The 15,169-nt window shown below is 42.5% G+C and overlaps 1 protein-coding gene across 1 annotated transcript in view; it reads left to right on the forward strand.

Annotated features, from left to right (window-relative positions):
* The window catches only part of LOC122790978, a 436,865-nt gene that overhangs the window by 165,509 nt on the left and 256,187 nt on the right, over nt 1-15,169 (forward strand). Inside the window, exon 3 of the mRNA XM_044058701.1 lies at nt 5,213-5,260. Within this exon, the coding sequence (XP_043914636.1) occupies nt 5,213-5,260 (48 nt within the window). The remainder of the gene's footprint in view (nt 1-5,212; nt 5,261-15,169) is intronic.

Here is a 15,169-nt window from a genome sequence, read left to right on the forward strand (position 1 = left end):
CAGAAGTGATACCCAGGGTAAACCTACGATCTCCCATCCACGCATCAAGATTCTTCTTGAAGAGAGTCAATGAGGGACTCTGCCTAACCTGCACTGGGATTTTATTCCAGAGTGAAGGGAGCCTCTGGGTTATGAATCTGTCCCTCCAGCATGTCCTATTTATTTCAGTGCTGAGGTTCAAGTCTCTCGAGCGCGTAGCTCGATGGGATTTGGATTTTCTGAGGTGCAACATGTCCATTAATTCCGGGTTGGACATGGCTTTATACGCCAGGCACAGATCGCCTCTGAGCAGGGGGTATACCACTGAGCAGAACTGGAGTTTCTTTAACCGGGCAGCATATGGCATCTGTTTGAGCCCTTTGATCCTCTTGGTGAGGTACTTTTGGGGTCTTTCCAGTTGCTGCAGGTGTCTGGTAAGGTACATCCCAAAAGGGGCATTGTACTCAATTATGGGCCTGATGAGGGATGAGTAAAGAGGCACGATGACCTCCCCTGATCTAGATGTGAATCCCTTCATGATTAGGTGGGCTATATAAAATGTTTTTCTAACCACTTTGGCCACGTGGTTGTCAAATGAGAGCTTGCTATCAACTTGGGTCCCCTTAATGGATTACCACCTATGGGTAATTTGTGGGCACTTTGTTTTTGCCAAAGGGGATGACTATACACTTTTTGGCGTTTAGCTTGAGGCCATGGCTCTGGCACCAGTTGTCTGTTTCTATGAGGCCCTTTTGGAGGATGCTTGTGTCGGCTGGAGAGTCGATTATGGCACCCAGTTTGCAGTCATCTGCGAACTTGGTCAGCCACAGTCCTTCCATGTTGGCTTGTACCTCTGAGAAATATTTACCGAACAAGAGAGGTCCCAGGACTGAGCCTTGTGGGATGCCACTTGTAACTAGTTTGGAGTCTGACATGGCTTCAGCAATTCTAGCCATGTGGGTCCTGTCCTTGAGCCAGTTTGCAACCCATCTAGTGACATAGGAGTTTATATTTAAGCTGGTGAGCTTATCTATAATGCCCGAGTGGGGTATTGTATCGAAGGCTTTTGAGAGGTCCAGGTAGGCTGTGTGGACCACCTTCCCCTCGTCAATGGCCTTGATGACTGTTTCAAAGAAATTGACCAGGTTTAAGAGGTAGGATCTGCCCTTAACAAAGCCGAACTGGGTAGGATCCAGTGTCTGTAGGCCCCCAATATCTTTATTTATGAGGTCCATGAGGATCCTTTCCATAGCTTTGCAGATCAAGCTAGTCAGGCTTATGGGGTGATAGTTTCCAGGATCCGTTGAGGCACCACCTTTGTGGAGAGGGACCACTGTTGCTGTATGCCACTCTTTGGGTACATATCCTGTAGTAAGGCTAAGATTGAACAGTAGTTTTATGTTTGGGTTTAGCTCTTCTTGGAGTTCATGTAGGATGCAGCCTGGGACACCGTCTGGTCCCATTGATGCTGTGTTTTTTGCTTTGGAGAGGGCGGCTCTTACCTGAGCATCTGAGATGTCAGGGGGGCAGCACTCTGCTGGGATAGATATTTGCTCTTTTGGTGGGGAGGGGGGGGGGTTTGTGCTGAACCTGTCAGCTAGGATGTTGGCAAGGTCTGTGGGTTTGGTGTATTTTTTGTCATTTTGGACTAATTCTGAGCATATCTGGGAATTCCCACCCAGGTTCTTAGCATAACTAAAGAAAGCCTTGTGATTATCCTTAGTGTCCTGTGCAATTTTTCTTTCGAAGCTGGCCTTAGACAATTTTATGAGTGCCCGTAGTTTTTTGCTAATACTGATCAGAGATGCCTTCCCTTTTTGGGATTTTGCTCCATCATGTAGTAACTTCCTCCTTCTATTGTATAGTTTGTTTATGGCTGGGGTCCACCAGACAGGACATCTGCCTTTGGAGGATTGGGTCTTGGTTTTATTTGGGATTGCATGATCCATGCATTCCTGAAGGTGTTCATAGAATGCATTTATAAAGGATTCTGTGGTCTGGGCCGTATTTTCCATAGGCCCGGGGGCTTTGAAGGATTTCACCTCAGTTTTGAGGAGTGTGAAATTTGCTTTAGAGAAGTTTTTCACTGTGGTTTTCTGGGCAGGGGGTGGGGTCAGGATGTGAATATCCAGCGAGATTAGTTTATGGTCTGATCTTACCAGTGAGAGATACACTTCTGATCTGGAGCATAGAGTCCCCATGTTGGTGATGATCAGGTCCAGTATGTTTTCCCCTCTTGTGGGAGTGGTAACAAGTTGTTCCATAGCATTTGAGTTTATAAATTCTAGGAACCTTTGGGCTAGGGTGTTGGAGCTAGAGTAATGCTCCCAGTCTATGTTTGGGTAGTTGAAGTCTCCCAATATAATGGTGTTTGGAGAGACCTTCATATTTTCCAGTGTTCTCAGGAAGGCTGAGTGGGGTTCCTGGATGTGGGAGGGTGGTCTGTAGCAGGCTATAAACTGGGAGGCAGCTTTACCCACTGCTAGTTGCACATGGATAGTCTCTGATGCTTCGTGCTGTGCCACCAACCTGGAGGTGTGGGTATCTTTGACGAATATTGATACCCCCCTCCTTTTGTGGTTCGGTCCAAGTTTTGGGGCCGAAAAGCATGGTATGAGGTATAACCTGGTAGTGCTGGGGTGCTCTTGGGAGCCCTGAACCAGGTTTCTGTTACTTCACAGATATTGATGTTCTCCATGATAAGGAGAGTTGAGTGCGTGCATTTTGAGGTTTAGACTTCTGGCGTTGAGTAGCATTACTCTTAGTTTCTTATCCCTTGTGATACCTATGGAGGTGGGTTTGTCTTTTGAGCCCTGCCTAAAAATGGCACTATGGGGGGTAGCAAGAGCCTTTGCCAATATCCGAAAGCCCAGGGGTGACAGGTGCAAGCCGTCCCTAGTGAAGCATCGTGGCTTGTCGAGCATGTCATCCCAGGCTGACAGGCATTGGATCCCCTTTGAATGACACCAATACTTAAGCCAATTGTTGAAATTGATCATCTTGTCTTCATATTGTGGAATCATTCTTGGTGAGGGTAAGATGCTATTCAAGGTCAGGGTCATACCGGCCTGGGCTACATGCTCAGAGAGCTCCTCTATGTCTCTTTTCATGTAGTCCAGGGAGGTATGTCTCAGGTCATTCACACCAGCATGAACAATGACTGAGTCATATTTGTACTTGCTTTGGAGTGACCTGAGTACTTGTGTTATGTGGCGGATCCTAGCGCCCGACAGGCAGCTTACCATGACCTTCTCCTTGTTCAGCTTGGTGAGCGGGACATCAGTGTGCCTGACAATAGAGTCACCTATTACAAGTGTATCAGGTGTGTTGTTTAGCCTTAAGGGCTGTGACTGTTCGGCACACTGGCTTTGTGAGCTATGTGTTGCACGTGTATTGTTTTGGGGTAGCGGTTGCTTGGGTGTCTGCTTTGGAGGTCTCTGCTGCTTAGGCAGATTTTTATTTAGAGCCTCCGAGTATGTTTTTGTGTGTTTATGTGTTTGGTTTGCTGTCGTGGTAGGTCTATGTGAGACTGGAATTGTAGTGAGTGTGGTTTCCTTCTCCTCCTGACTGGTTACGCCAGTACTGAGTTGAGAGAGCTTAGCCTCCAGTTTGGCTATATGGTTGCATCTCTCACATGTGTTGGAATTTGTTGGGAGGAGGAGAGGGTTGTCTGTGTACATGAGGCAGTTGTAACATTGCCTCAAGATTTCCAGATTCACCAGCTGGACCGGAGAGGAGATTGACAACTGACCTTTGGACATGCTAGAATAGTATTGGGAATTCCTTTATAATTGAAAAAAAGGGCCAATGGGGAACAAGGTACTCAAGGGGGGTTTGTGAGGGTGTAGTGCTTTTAATTTTTTAGTGCTGTCTTATATAATTGCTTTAGTGAACAAGTGCCGGGTAACTTAAATGCAATGTGTTACAGGTAACATAAATGCAAAAACGACAAACAGTAACTTTTATTTCAAGTGAAACAAGGAAATAAGTACAATAAGCAATGCAGATATCACTACGGATCCACAGAAGTGCTGAAAAGCCGCGTTTTAGGTGGAATTAGCGTTTCAGTGAAATAACAAGCAAACAAACAACAAGCATACAAACAAAGCTAGATTCAACGGTTTCATTCCAATAAAGTTCCAGTCACAGTAGGACATCACAAGCATTGAAAGTCATGACCCATATTTCACACTGCATTCAACTAACAAACATGTCACCCCATCCTAACCCTTGTAGAAGGTAATGTTAAATTAACATAGTCAGCTGTACCAAGCAACCTTCATTCAGGAGAAAAGTTGAATATATTAAGATAAGACTGTTTCACCTCTTTCAGTGATCTAATTGAATATTTATCCCCCTTGTATTAAGGTGGAAGGGTATCTAAACTGGAATGTAGTCTTTTTGGATATTAAAAATGTGCAGAATGGTGCCAGCTTCTGTCAATTCTATTTAATTTGCATAGGGAGGTCTTGACCAAAGGTAATTTTATTACCATTCCATTTCAAGACTTTCTTCTTTTTTGGCAGTAGTGAGAACACAGCAACCATCCTGTTAGTTTAATAGTTTAACATACATTTGTCTTGGTTTATCCAGTGTAGGTGATTTTCTGATCACACAATCTGCTCTTTCAATAGTGATCTGATTAGCTTCAGCTTGGTTATCTAGAAGATAACTAAAGATTTTGTCTAAGGTTTCAGTCAGATTTGGCTGTTTGTATTTCTCAGATATACTGCAATTCAATATACTATTGCTTTGGTTTTGAAAGGATATCTTGAATGCTTTTAGTATTAAATTGATAGTCTTTTTAAAGGTGTTCAATTTTGTATAATTTTCTGTGACGTTTGCTTCTGATATTTTGAGTCTATTCGCTATTTGATTGATTGTATTGCTGAACGTTTGAAGCTGGCCAGAAAGTTGCTGTATGGCAGACTGAAGAGGTTGCAGTGTCAGTTTTAACCCTTCAAAGATAAGGGGTTGATCTGTTTTCTATTTAGTTAATATTTTTTGTCTTGTGTTGCTTGGCTGTTTCCATCCATTTTGAGGCAACTTTTTTTTTGGTGTAGAAAGCATTGATTTTTTGTTGTTGTTGGAATATCCATATGCTCATTTTCATTTGCCATTCTGTTACTTTATTAAAGTGGGGTTTTTTTTGTTTGTTTTGTTGTTAAAAGTCTGTTTGGTTTTCCTTTAAAGTTACCACAGGCTTATTTTAATTCTTGCTTTTTTTTTTTAGCTCGAAAGTCAGAAAATGCACCCGGACAAATCAAAACACTTCCTTCAGGTAAGTCTGTGAGGGTTTTAATGCAATATTTTAAATGTATGGTGATATAGTAACTTAAACTCTAAAGTTCTGTTACTGGAGAACCACTTTTAATTAATCTGCAGTTTATATATATATAATTTTTGTTATGGAGCCTTGCTGGCATAGTGTTTATATATCGACCGCCATCTTGATTCCCTGTTACGTAACTTTTGCTGGCTGTTTTTTTCAGTATAGATTTGTGTTGCATACTAGAGTTGTACTATCTGCTTTGCAAGATTGCTGACATTTTATTGTTGAATGTTGTTTACTTCCATAGACTTGAAGGGTTTTCTGTTGCTCCAAAGTATGTCTTTTAGAAGTTTAGGAACTAGGCTTGTTAGTTAGTAAGGCTTGGTACCGTGGGTGTTTCCTAGCATTTCACAACGAAGCTCAATCAGTGTTTGATAGTTTGCAGGTATGGATTTTGACTTTTCAGCAAAACAGTTTTATTTCTGTGACTGCTGATTTCTTAACAGTGGACTCTGGTCCTGCTCATTTAATAACTACCTTATTTCCCTGCTATTTCTCTGTGAGCAGGGCTTTTATTGACAGTTGGAGGATATGGCTATGAATTGTATGTTATTTTCTAAAATCTTGTTTGTTTATATATTGTATTTATGTTTTTTTTTGAAATGTCAATGATTTCTGATGTTTATTCATCAGTATTTATTTACATTTTAATTATTTAATTAACTAATTAATTAATTAATTTACACATTGTTGACCAGACTAGTCCTAGTAGGTCAGTGTCTTCTTTTATGGGAAGACCTTAGGTAGTATTCATACTGACTAGGGGAACCAAGGCACATGAAACTTCATTTACTCTTTCTGGACACTAGGTGGCACAAGAGGGCTGTCACTAGTGCTTGGACAATTCCAAGATGGAAGAGGGAAAAAAGGCGCCATGTTGAGCGTATATAATTTAGATTATTGAATTATCACAAACAGATTCCATAATATAGGTGATTGCTGTTACAGAGTTAGAGGTAGGAGGTCTGAAAACTCCTGTGTTGATTAGATGATGGAACCAGGTGAGTCAATCAATGAGAAAGTAAGTTGGAGTACTGTAGTGGATCACATGCTGGAAGAGGTAACAGATGAGATGCTATCTGATGAGTTAGGGAAAGGAACTGGAGTACCAGAAGCTGTGGACATCTGATGGGAGGTTATGCTTGGCCAATGTAGTAGCTGGTTTTAAAGGCATGTCCCGCCACACAATGTTGTTTTGAGCAGCCAGAAAATGTTTCCATATGCAGAAATGGTAAACAAAGGCAAAAAAAGATACTGTGTTTCAAGATGAAAAAAGAGAAGAACTGATGCAATGACAACAAAACCAAAACAGAAGAACTGTGGTAACAATTAAAAAACAAGAATTGTGAAGCTAGTAAGAATTATAAAGTTATGGATAGTATTGTTTTACCTTTGGGGTTTACGTACAGAACATGAGGACATGAATACAGTAAGGAATAGAAGACTTTTCTGAGGTTACTTTTGAAACTTTTATTTTACTTGAAAAAATTATGAATGAAGTGTGGAAAAAGAGTTCATTGGCACCATGAAATAAGTCTAGTTTTCAGAACTTAGGACAAGGATTTCCTGACCACTGTGGCGATGTGATTATCAAAGGAGAGACTACTGTCCACCTGTGTCCCAAGGTCTCTTATCATACTTTTGGTGTTAAGTAGACTACTGCCTATGTGTTAGTTCATGGGTACAGAGGTTTTACTAAAGGGGATGACAATGCACTTTTTGGCATTGAGCTTGAGGCCATGGCTTTGACACCAGGCATCTGTATCAGTGAGGCCCTTTTGTAGGATGTCCACATCGTTAGGAGTTTTGATTATGGCTCCTAGTTTGCAGTTATCTGTGAACTTAGTTAACCAAAGACCTTCTGTGTTAGCCTGTACTTCAGAGAAGTAGATACCAAATAGGAGAGGACCCAGGACTGAACCCTGTGGTACTACACTTGTCACTTGTCTGAAGTTTGATTTGGAGTTATAAGCACTAAATAAGCTGCGAATTACTAGAGCACTCAACTTTCCTCACTTGTCTAGAGGAAAGCACTTTTTAGTACTTAATAAATAAGCACCTATCTAGGCGTGTCTAAAGGTCAGCTCCCCGTGATTTCTCCTGTCTACCAGATGAATCTGGGCGTCTTGGGGCAATGCAGCAATTGCCTCATGTACACAGAAAACCCTCTCCTCCTACCACCCAACACTACAACCTGTGAGAGATGCACTTATATAGCCAAACTGGAAGCAAAGCTCTCTTCACCCAAGACTCGACTAGACAGTCATGAGGAGAAGATAAACACTTGCACCACACTACACTTATCACATAGTCCCTCAAAACCTACACCACCAAAACACACACATAGAAACACAAAACACACACCTACATTCATGGAGGCTCTCAATAAAAACCTGCCCAAGTATCAGGGACCTCCAAAGCAGAAATGCAAGCAAACACCACCCCCCAACACAACCCAAATGACACATAGCCCAAAAACTCAGTGTGCCATTCAACCACAGCCCATAAGGCATAACAACGTACCCAACACTCTAGTCATAGGTGACTCTATAGTCAGGCACACTGATCTTCCACTCACCAGACTAAACAAGGAGAAAGTTACTGTCAGCTGCCTGTCAGGTGCCAAGATCTGCCACATAACGCACGCACTCAGGTCATTCCACAACAAGTACAAATATGACACTGTCATTGTCCATGTTGGTGTGAATGACCTGAGACATACCTCCCTGGACTACATGAAAAGAGAGATGGAGGAGCTCTCCAATCTTGTAGCCCAGGCAGCAATGACCCTGGCCCAGAGTAGCATCCTGCCATCACCCAGAATGATACCACAGTACAAGGACAAAATTATTGACTTTAACAATTGGCTAAGCTTCTGGTGTCATTCTAAGGGAATCCAGTATTTGTCTGCCTGGGACAACATGATCGACAGACCACGATGCTTTGCCAGAGATGGCATGCACCTGTCGCCCTAGGGATTCCGTATACTGGCTAAGGCTCTTGCCACCGCTATAGTGCCTTTTTTTAGACAAGGTTCAAATGACAAATTCACCACTGTAACATGTACAAGCAAGCAAAATCTGAGGGAAATGCTACTCAATGCTAGAAGTCTAAACCTCAAAATGCACTCACTCGAGGCACTCCTTAAAATGAAGAACATCAACATCTGTGCAGTGACAGAGACCTTGTTCAAAGCTCCAGAGAGCACCTCTGCATTACCAGACTATAATTCATACCACTCCTTTCGGCCACTTATCGGCCACATAACCCGGAACAAAGCACTAAAGGTGGAGGCGTGTCCATATTCATTAAGGATATCCACACTTCCAGGCTAGTTGCACAGCATAATGCATCCGAGATTATCCAACTGCAACTAACTCGGGGCAAGACCGCAATCCAAATTGTAGCTTGCTACAGACCCCCCACCATGCCCCAGCATTCCCTTTCCATATTTCTTAATACACTAGAAATTATTAGGGCACAACCTAACACCTTAATAATTGGTGACTTCAACTACCCCACCATTAACTGGGAAAACTACTCATGTACAAACTCTTTTGCTCAACGTTTTCTGGAATTCATAAACTTCAACACCTTGGATCAACTTTTTCACATCCCCACCAGGGGCAGCAATATCCTAGACCTGGCCATTACTAACATAGCCAGCCGGTGTTCCACACCAGAGGTCAGTTCCTCGTTGGTCAGATCCAACCACAAGCTAATCACCCCAGAAATCCACATCCCACCCCCACCCCCAATTAGGGAAACCACTGTAAAAAAACTTCTCCAAAGCTAACTTCACACTTCTTAAGACAGAAATGGCAAACTTCATGACACCCATGCAGACGGACAATAGAGGTGCGACTGCTGAATCCTACACAAATGCACTTCATAAGCACTTACACAAGTGCATGGATCATGCCATCCCTAATAGAACCAAGGTGCTATCCTCCAAAAAAAGGAAGCCAATCCGGTGGTCCTTTGCCATAAACAAACTCTACAACAGAAGAAAGAAACTGTTGCAAAAAAGAGTAAAATCCCATGACTGGAGGAACTCCCTGGTCAACCTCAGTAAGAAGCTGAGATCCCTCATAAAATCCTCCAAAGCTAGTTACGAAAACAAAATTGCCACTGACTCTAAAGACAACCACAATGCATTCTATAGCTATGTCAGAAATCTCAATGGCAACACTCAGATCTGCTCTGAGTTACAGCACAATGGCACTAAATATACAGAACCAACTGATATTGCCAACATCCTGGCAGATATGTTCAGTGCTAACTTTACCCCCCTCTCACCCCCTAGAGGCCCCATCTCTATACTGGAAGAATGCAAAGTTCCTGTAATCATGCCTGCACAGGTAAAAAACACACTCTCCAAAGTCAAGAACACAGCATCCATGGGACCTGACAATATCCCAAGCTGTGTTCTACATGAACTACAGAATGAACTGGCACCCCACCTAAGTACCACGTTCAATCATAGCCTCACCTCAGGCTTTGTGCCCACTGAATGGCACACCACGACGGTTATCCCACTTCACAAAGGGGGAGCCACGACGGACCCCGGGAACTACTGCCCCATGAGCCTAACGAGCCTGGTCTGCAAGGCCATGGAACATACCATCATGGAACTCATAAACAAAAACATTGGTAATCTCCAACTCTAGACCCTACCCAGTTCAGATTTGGAAAAGGCAGATCATGTCTCCCAAACCTGATTGACTTCTTTGAAGCAGTCACCAAAGCCATAGATGAGGGTAAGGTGGTTCACACAGCTTATCTAGATCTCGCAAAGGCTTTCAATACCATCCCCCACTCTGGAATTATAGATAAGCTCACTAAACTAGGTATAAATCCCTATGTCACAAGATGGGTTGCCAACTGGCTCATGGACAGAACCCACACTGTGAAAGTAGCAGACTCCAAATCCGACTTCAGACCAGTGACAAGTGGAGTACCACAGGGTTCAGTCCTGGGTCCTCTCCTGTTTGGTATGTACTTCTCTGAAGTACAGGCTAACACAGAAGGCCTTTGGCTAACAAAGTTTGCAGATGACTGCAAACTAGGAGCCATAATCGAAACTCCTAACGATGTGGACATACTACAAAAGGGCCTCATTGAGACAGATGCCTGGTGTCAAAGCCATGGTCTGAAGCTCAATGCCAAAAAGTGTGTTGTCATCCCCTTTGGTAAAATCTCTGTACCCATGAACTACCACATAGCTGGTAGTCTACCTAATGCCGAAAATGTGATAAGAGACCTTGGGACACAGGTGGACAATAGTCTCTCCCTTGATAATCACATCGCCACAGTGGTCAGGAAATCCTTCTACTTGGCTCACCTCATCACAAAAGGTTTCTCATCCAGAAAAAAAGAGGTCATTGTTCCCCTCTATTCATCACTCATTAGACCCATTATAGAGTACAATGCCCCATTTGGTATGTACTGGGATGGTAGTTCCTGGGGTCTGTCATGGCTCCCCCTTTGTGGAGTGGGATAACTTTCAAGGTGCACCATTCAATGGGTACAAAGCCTGAGGTGAGGCTATGACTGAACACGGTACTTAGGTGGGGTGCCAGTTCATTCAGTAGTTTGTGTAGAAGGCAGCCTGGGATGTTGTCAGGTCCCATGGATGCTGTGTTCTTGGCTTTGGAGAGTGAGGGTTTTTACTTGTGCAGCCGTGATTACAGGAACTATGCATTCTTCTGGTATAGAGATGGGCCCTTTAGGGGGTGAGAGGGGGGGTAAAGTTAGCACTGGACTTATCTGCCAGGATGTTGGCAATATCATTTGTTTCTGTATATTTAGTGCCATTGTACTGTAACTCACAGCAGATCTGAGTGTTGCCATTGAGATTCTTGACATAGCTATAGAATGCTTTGTGGTTGTCTTTAGAGTCAGTGGAGATTTTGTTTTCGTAACTAGCTTTGGAGGATTTTATGAGGGATCTCAGCTTCTTACTGAGGCTGACCAGGGAGTTTCTCCAATCATGGGATTTTACTCTTTTTTTGCAACAGTTTCTTTCTTTTGTTGTACAGTTTGTTTATGGAAAAAGACCACCAGAGTGGCTTCCTTTTTTGGAGGATAGCATCTTGGTTCTGTTAGGGATAGCACAATCCATGCACTTGTGTAAGTGCACATTTGTGTAGGATTCAGCAGTCGTACCTCTATTGTCCATCTGCATGGGTGTCTTGAAGTTTGCCACTTCTGTCTTAAGAAGCGTGAAGTTGGCTTTGGAGACATTTTTTACGGTTATTTCCCTAATGCAGGGTGGGGGTGGGATGTGGATGTCTAGGGTGATTAGCTTGTGGTCAGATCTGACCAATGAGGAACTGACCTCTGGTGTGGAACACTGGTCGCCCATGTTGGTGATGACCAGATCTAGGATATTGATGCCCCTGGTTGGGGTGTGGATAAGTTGATCCAAGGCATTGGAATTTATGAATTCCAGAAAATGAGCAAAAGAGTTGGTACATGAGTAGTTTTCCCAGTTAATGGTGGGGTAGTTGAAATCACCCATTATTAGAGTGTTGGGTTGTACCCTAATATTTTACAGGGTATCAAGAAATGAGGAGTGGGAATCCTGGGGCATGGTGGGGGGGGTCTGTAGCAAGCTACAATCTGGATTGTGGTCTTGCCCAGAGTTAGTTGAACTTGGATAATCTGGGATGCATTATACTGAGCAACTGGTGGTGTGGATATCCTTAATGAATATGGACACACCTCCACCTTTAGTTTTTCGGTCTGGGTTAGGTGGCCTAAAGGTGTGGTATGAATTATAGCCTAGTAATGTAGGGGTGCTCTCTGGAGCTTTTAACCAGGTCTCTGTCACTGCACAGATGTCGATGTTCTCCATTTTAAGGAGTGCCTCGAGTGAGTGCATTTTGAGGTTTAGACTTCTAACATTGAGTAACATCACCCTCAGATTTTGCTTGCTTATACCTGATATGTTGGTGAATTTGTCATTTAAACCTTGCCTAAAAAAGGCACTATAAGGGTGGCAAGAGCCTTTGCCAGTATCCAGAATCCCAAGGGTGACAAGTGCAGGCCATCTCTGGCAAAGCATCATGGTCTACCGATCATGTCATCCCAGGCAGCCAGATCCTAGATTCCCTTAGAATGACACCAGAAGCTTAGCCAGTTGTTGAAGTCAATCATTTTGTCCTTGTACTGTGGTATCATTCTGGGTGATGGCAGGATGCTACTCAGGGCTAGGATCATACCTGCCTGGACTACAAAGTCGGAAAGCTCCTCCATGTCTCTTTTCATGTAGTCCAGGGAGGTATGTCTCAGGCCATTCACACCAACATGGACAATGACAGAGTCATATTCGTACTTGTTGTGGAATGACCTGAGTGCATGCGCTATGTGGCGGATCCTGGCACCTGACAGGCAGCTGACAGTAACTTTCTCCTTGTTTAGCCTGGTGAGTGGAACATCAGTGTGCCTGACTATAGAGTCACCTATGACTAGAGTGTTGGGTACTTAATGCCTTATGGGCTGTGGTTGAGTGGCACACTGAGTTTGTGGGCTATGTGTCATTTGGGTTGTGTTGGGGGGTGGAGGTTGCTTGCATTTCTGCTTCGGAGGTCTCAGTTGTTTGGGCAGATTTTTACTGAAAGCCTCCATGAATCTAAGCATGTGTTTTGTGCTTCTATGTGTGTATTTTGGTGGCATAGGTTTTGAGGGACTATCTGATGAGTGTAATGTGGTGCAAGTGTTTACCTTCTCCTGTTGTCTGTCTATTCCAATCTTTCATGAAGAGAGCTTTGCTTCCAGTTTGGCTATATAAGTGCATCTCTCACAGGTTGTAGTGTTGGGTGGTAGGAGGAGAGGGTTGTCTGTGTACATGAGGCAATTGCTGCATTACCCCCAAGATGCCAAAATTCATCAGGTAGACAGGAGAGAACACCGGGAGCTGACCTTTGGATATGCTTGGATAGGTGCTTATTTATTAAGTACTAAAAACTGTTTTCCTCAAGACAAGTGAGGAAAGTTGAGTGCTGTAGTAATTTGTAGCTTATTTAGTGCTTACAACGAGTTCTGAACAAGTGCTGAGCTCAAAGAAACAGATTTGAGTGCTAAAACTAAAAATCTGGCTAGTTGCAAGGGAAAATTTGAAGAGCAGACTTTATGGCGCCAGGAATAGTTTAACCCAAGTTAAGTGTGTGTGTGTGTGGGGGGGGGGCTCAGGAGCTTACAATACAGCAAATCTGTATCTGGACTAGACTTGTTCCGAAAGGGAGGAAACAAGCTTCGAATTTTTTTTCAGTAAAGTGGAAATGGAGAAAGCTGGAACAGAAGTTAATTCAAAGTTAAGAATCTGAGTGGGTTGGGAGGAGTGTCACAGATCAAATATACAGTATGGGCGGCAACTGCAATGCCACCAAGTATAAGACTACTAGCTGTAGCCATTAAATGAAAGTTATAAATAGATCAAGGAGCAAGCAAACTCTAGAGAATGCTTTTAACTGCAAACAGACTAGACTAGAACACAGAAATCTTAAAAAATCAAAAATGCACAGAAAAGCACGGATAGAGCACTCAAACAGAAAATATAACTCTCAGTATGACAAAGCAGTTTACAGTTAAGTAATTCAGTAAACATGCAATTAGAGTGATGAATCAGTATCTAGCAATGAAAATACAGTTAAAACAGTACATAAATGCAGTGAAACAGTAAAAAAGCTTTATAACAGTGCAAAATGTACAAGATTAACTGTATAACACATACGCATGTCAGAAATGCAACTGAATGAAATAAGTGTAAGAAATAACTTATCCTGCTTTTGGAATCTTAAGGAAGTTCTGCTTAGTTTCAGTAATGAAATACCATCCACAACCTGATAAATACAAGCACAACCTTTTCCAGACGCAGGGTTTATATATCAGTAAAGATGGAAGAGTTAGAAGATCAAATTACTACTCAGTCCTATTAGCCCCTGCTATTCCCCAATCACTCGTACTACAGAAGGTCAGGAAACCCTGATACTTTCAATATTAATAAAGACAGACTATCAGCAGAAAATGGCTGCCAGAAATACAGGAAACTCAACAAAGAAAACTACAAGGCCTGGACACAACAGCAGGCCTCTTTCAAGATTATGTATAATACACACACACACACACACACACACATATAAATATATATATATATATATATATATATATATATATATATATATATATATATATACTTTTTGGACTCTTTATTTAGGGTGTAATGATGTATTTTTATACAAAAGTATTTATAATACATTAATGTGATCTGGCATTTATCTTTTTATGGTTGTTGTTCTTTTTATTCAGTATCCAGTTAACAACTAATGTAACTGTATTCATTTTAATTTCATCATGTGAACAGCTTGATTCTATGGACAAAAAACTCTCATGAGGTGTTGGAGGAATTTGTGTGTGTGTGTGTGTGTGTGTGTGTGTGTGTGTGTGTGTGTGTGTGTGTGTGTGTGTGTGTGTGTGTGCGTGCGCGCGTGTGTGTGTGTGCGCGTGCGTGCTCATGTATGTGCGTGTGTGTGTGTGTGTGTGTGTGTGTGTGTGTGTGTGTGTGTGTGTGTGTGTGTTTGAGTGTGTGTGTGCGCACGTGTGCGTGTGTGTGTGCAGGTTGGGGCACAAGGCAAAGAAAAGGAAGGTATGGGACAAGTTAAGAATAGTTGTGGCAGATTTTTTTTTTTTTTGGCAATTCCTAAGAGATAAAGATATTGGAATAGAATATTAAGCAACATAAGATTAAAGTTATGCAGTTGTTGAGACAAGTTAAGCTGATATGCAAATGATGGAAGAGCTAAACTGTACAGATGTCCTTGGTGTGAATTGTAAAAAATACGTGGGAAGATGGGA

This window comes from Protopterus annectens, chromosome 16.part0, assembly GCF_019279795.1.
Source record: "Protopterus annectens isolate FY-2018-M chromosome 16.part0, PAN1.0, whole genome shotgun sequence".
In the NCBI taxonomy this organism is placed as follows: domain Eukaryota; kingdom Metazoa; phylum Chordata; order Ceratodontiformes; family Protopteridae; genus Protopterus; species Protopterus annectens.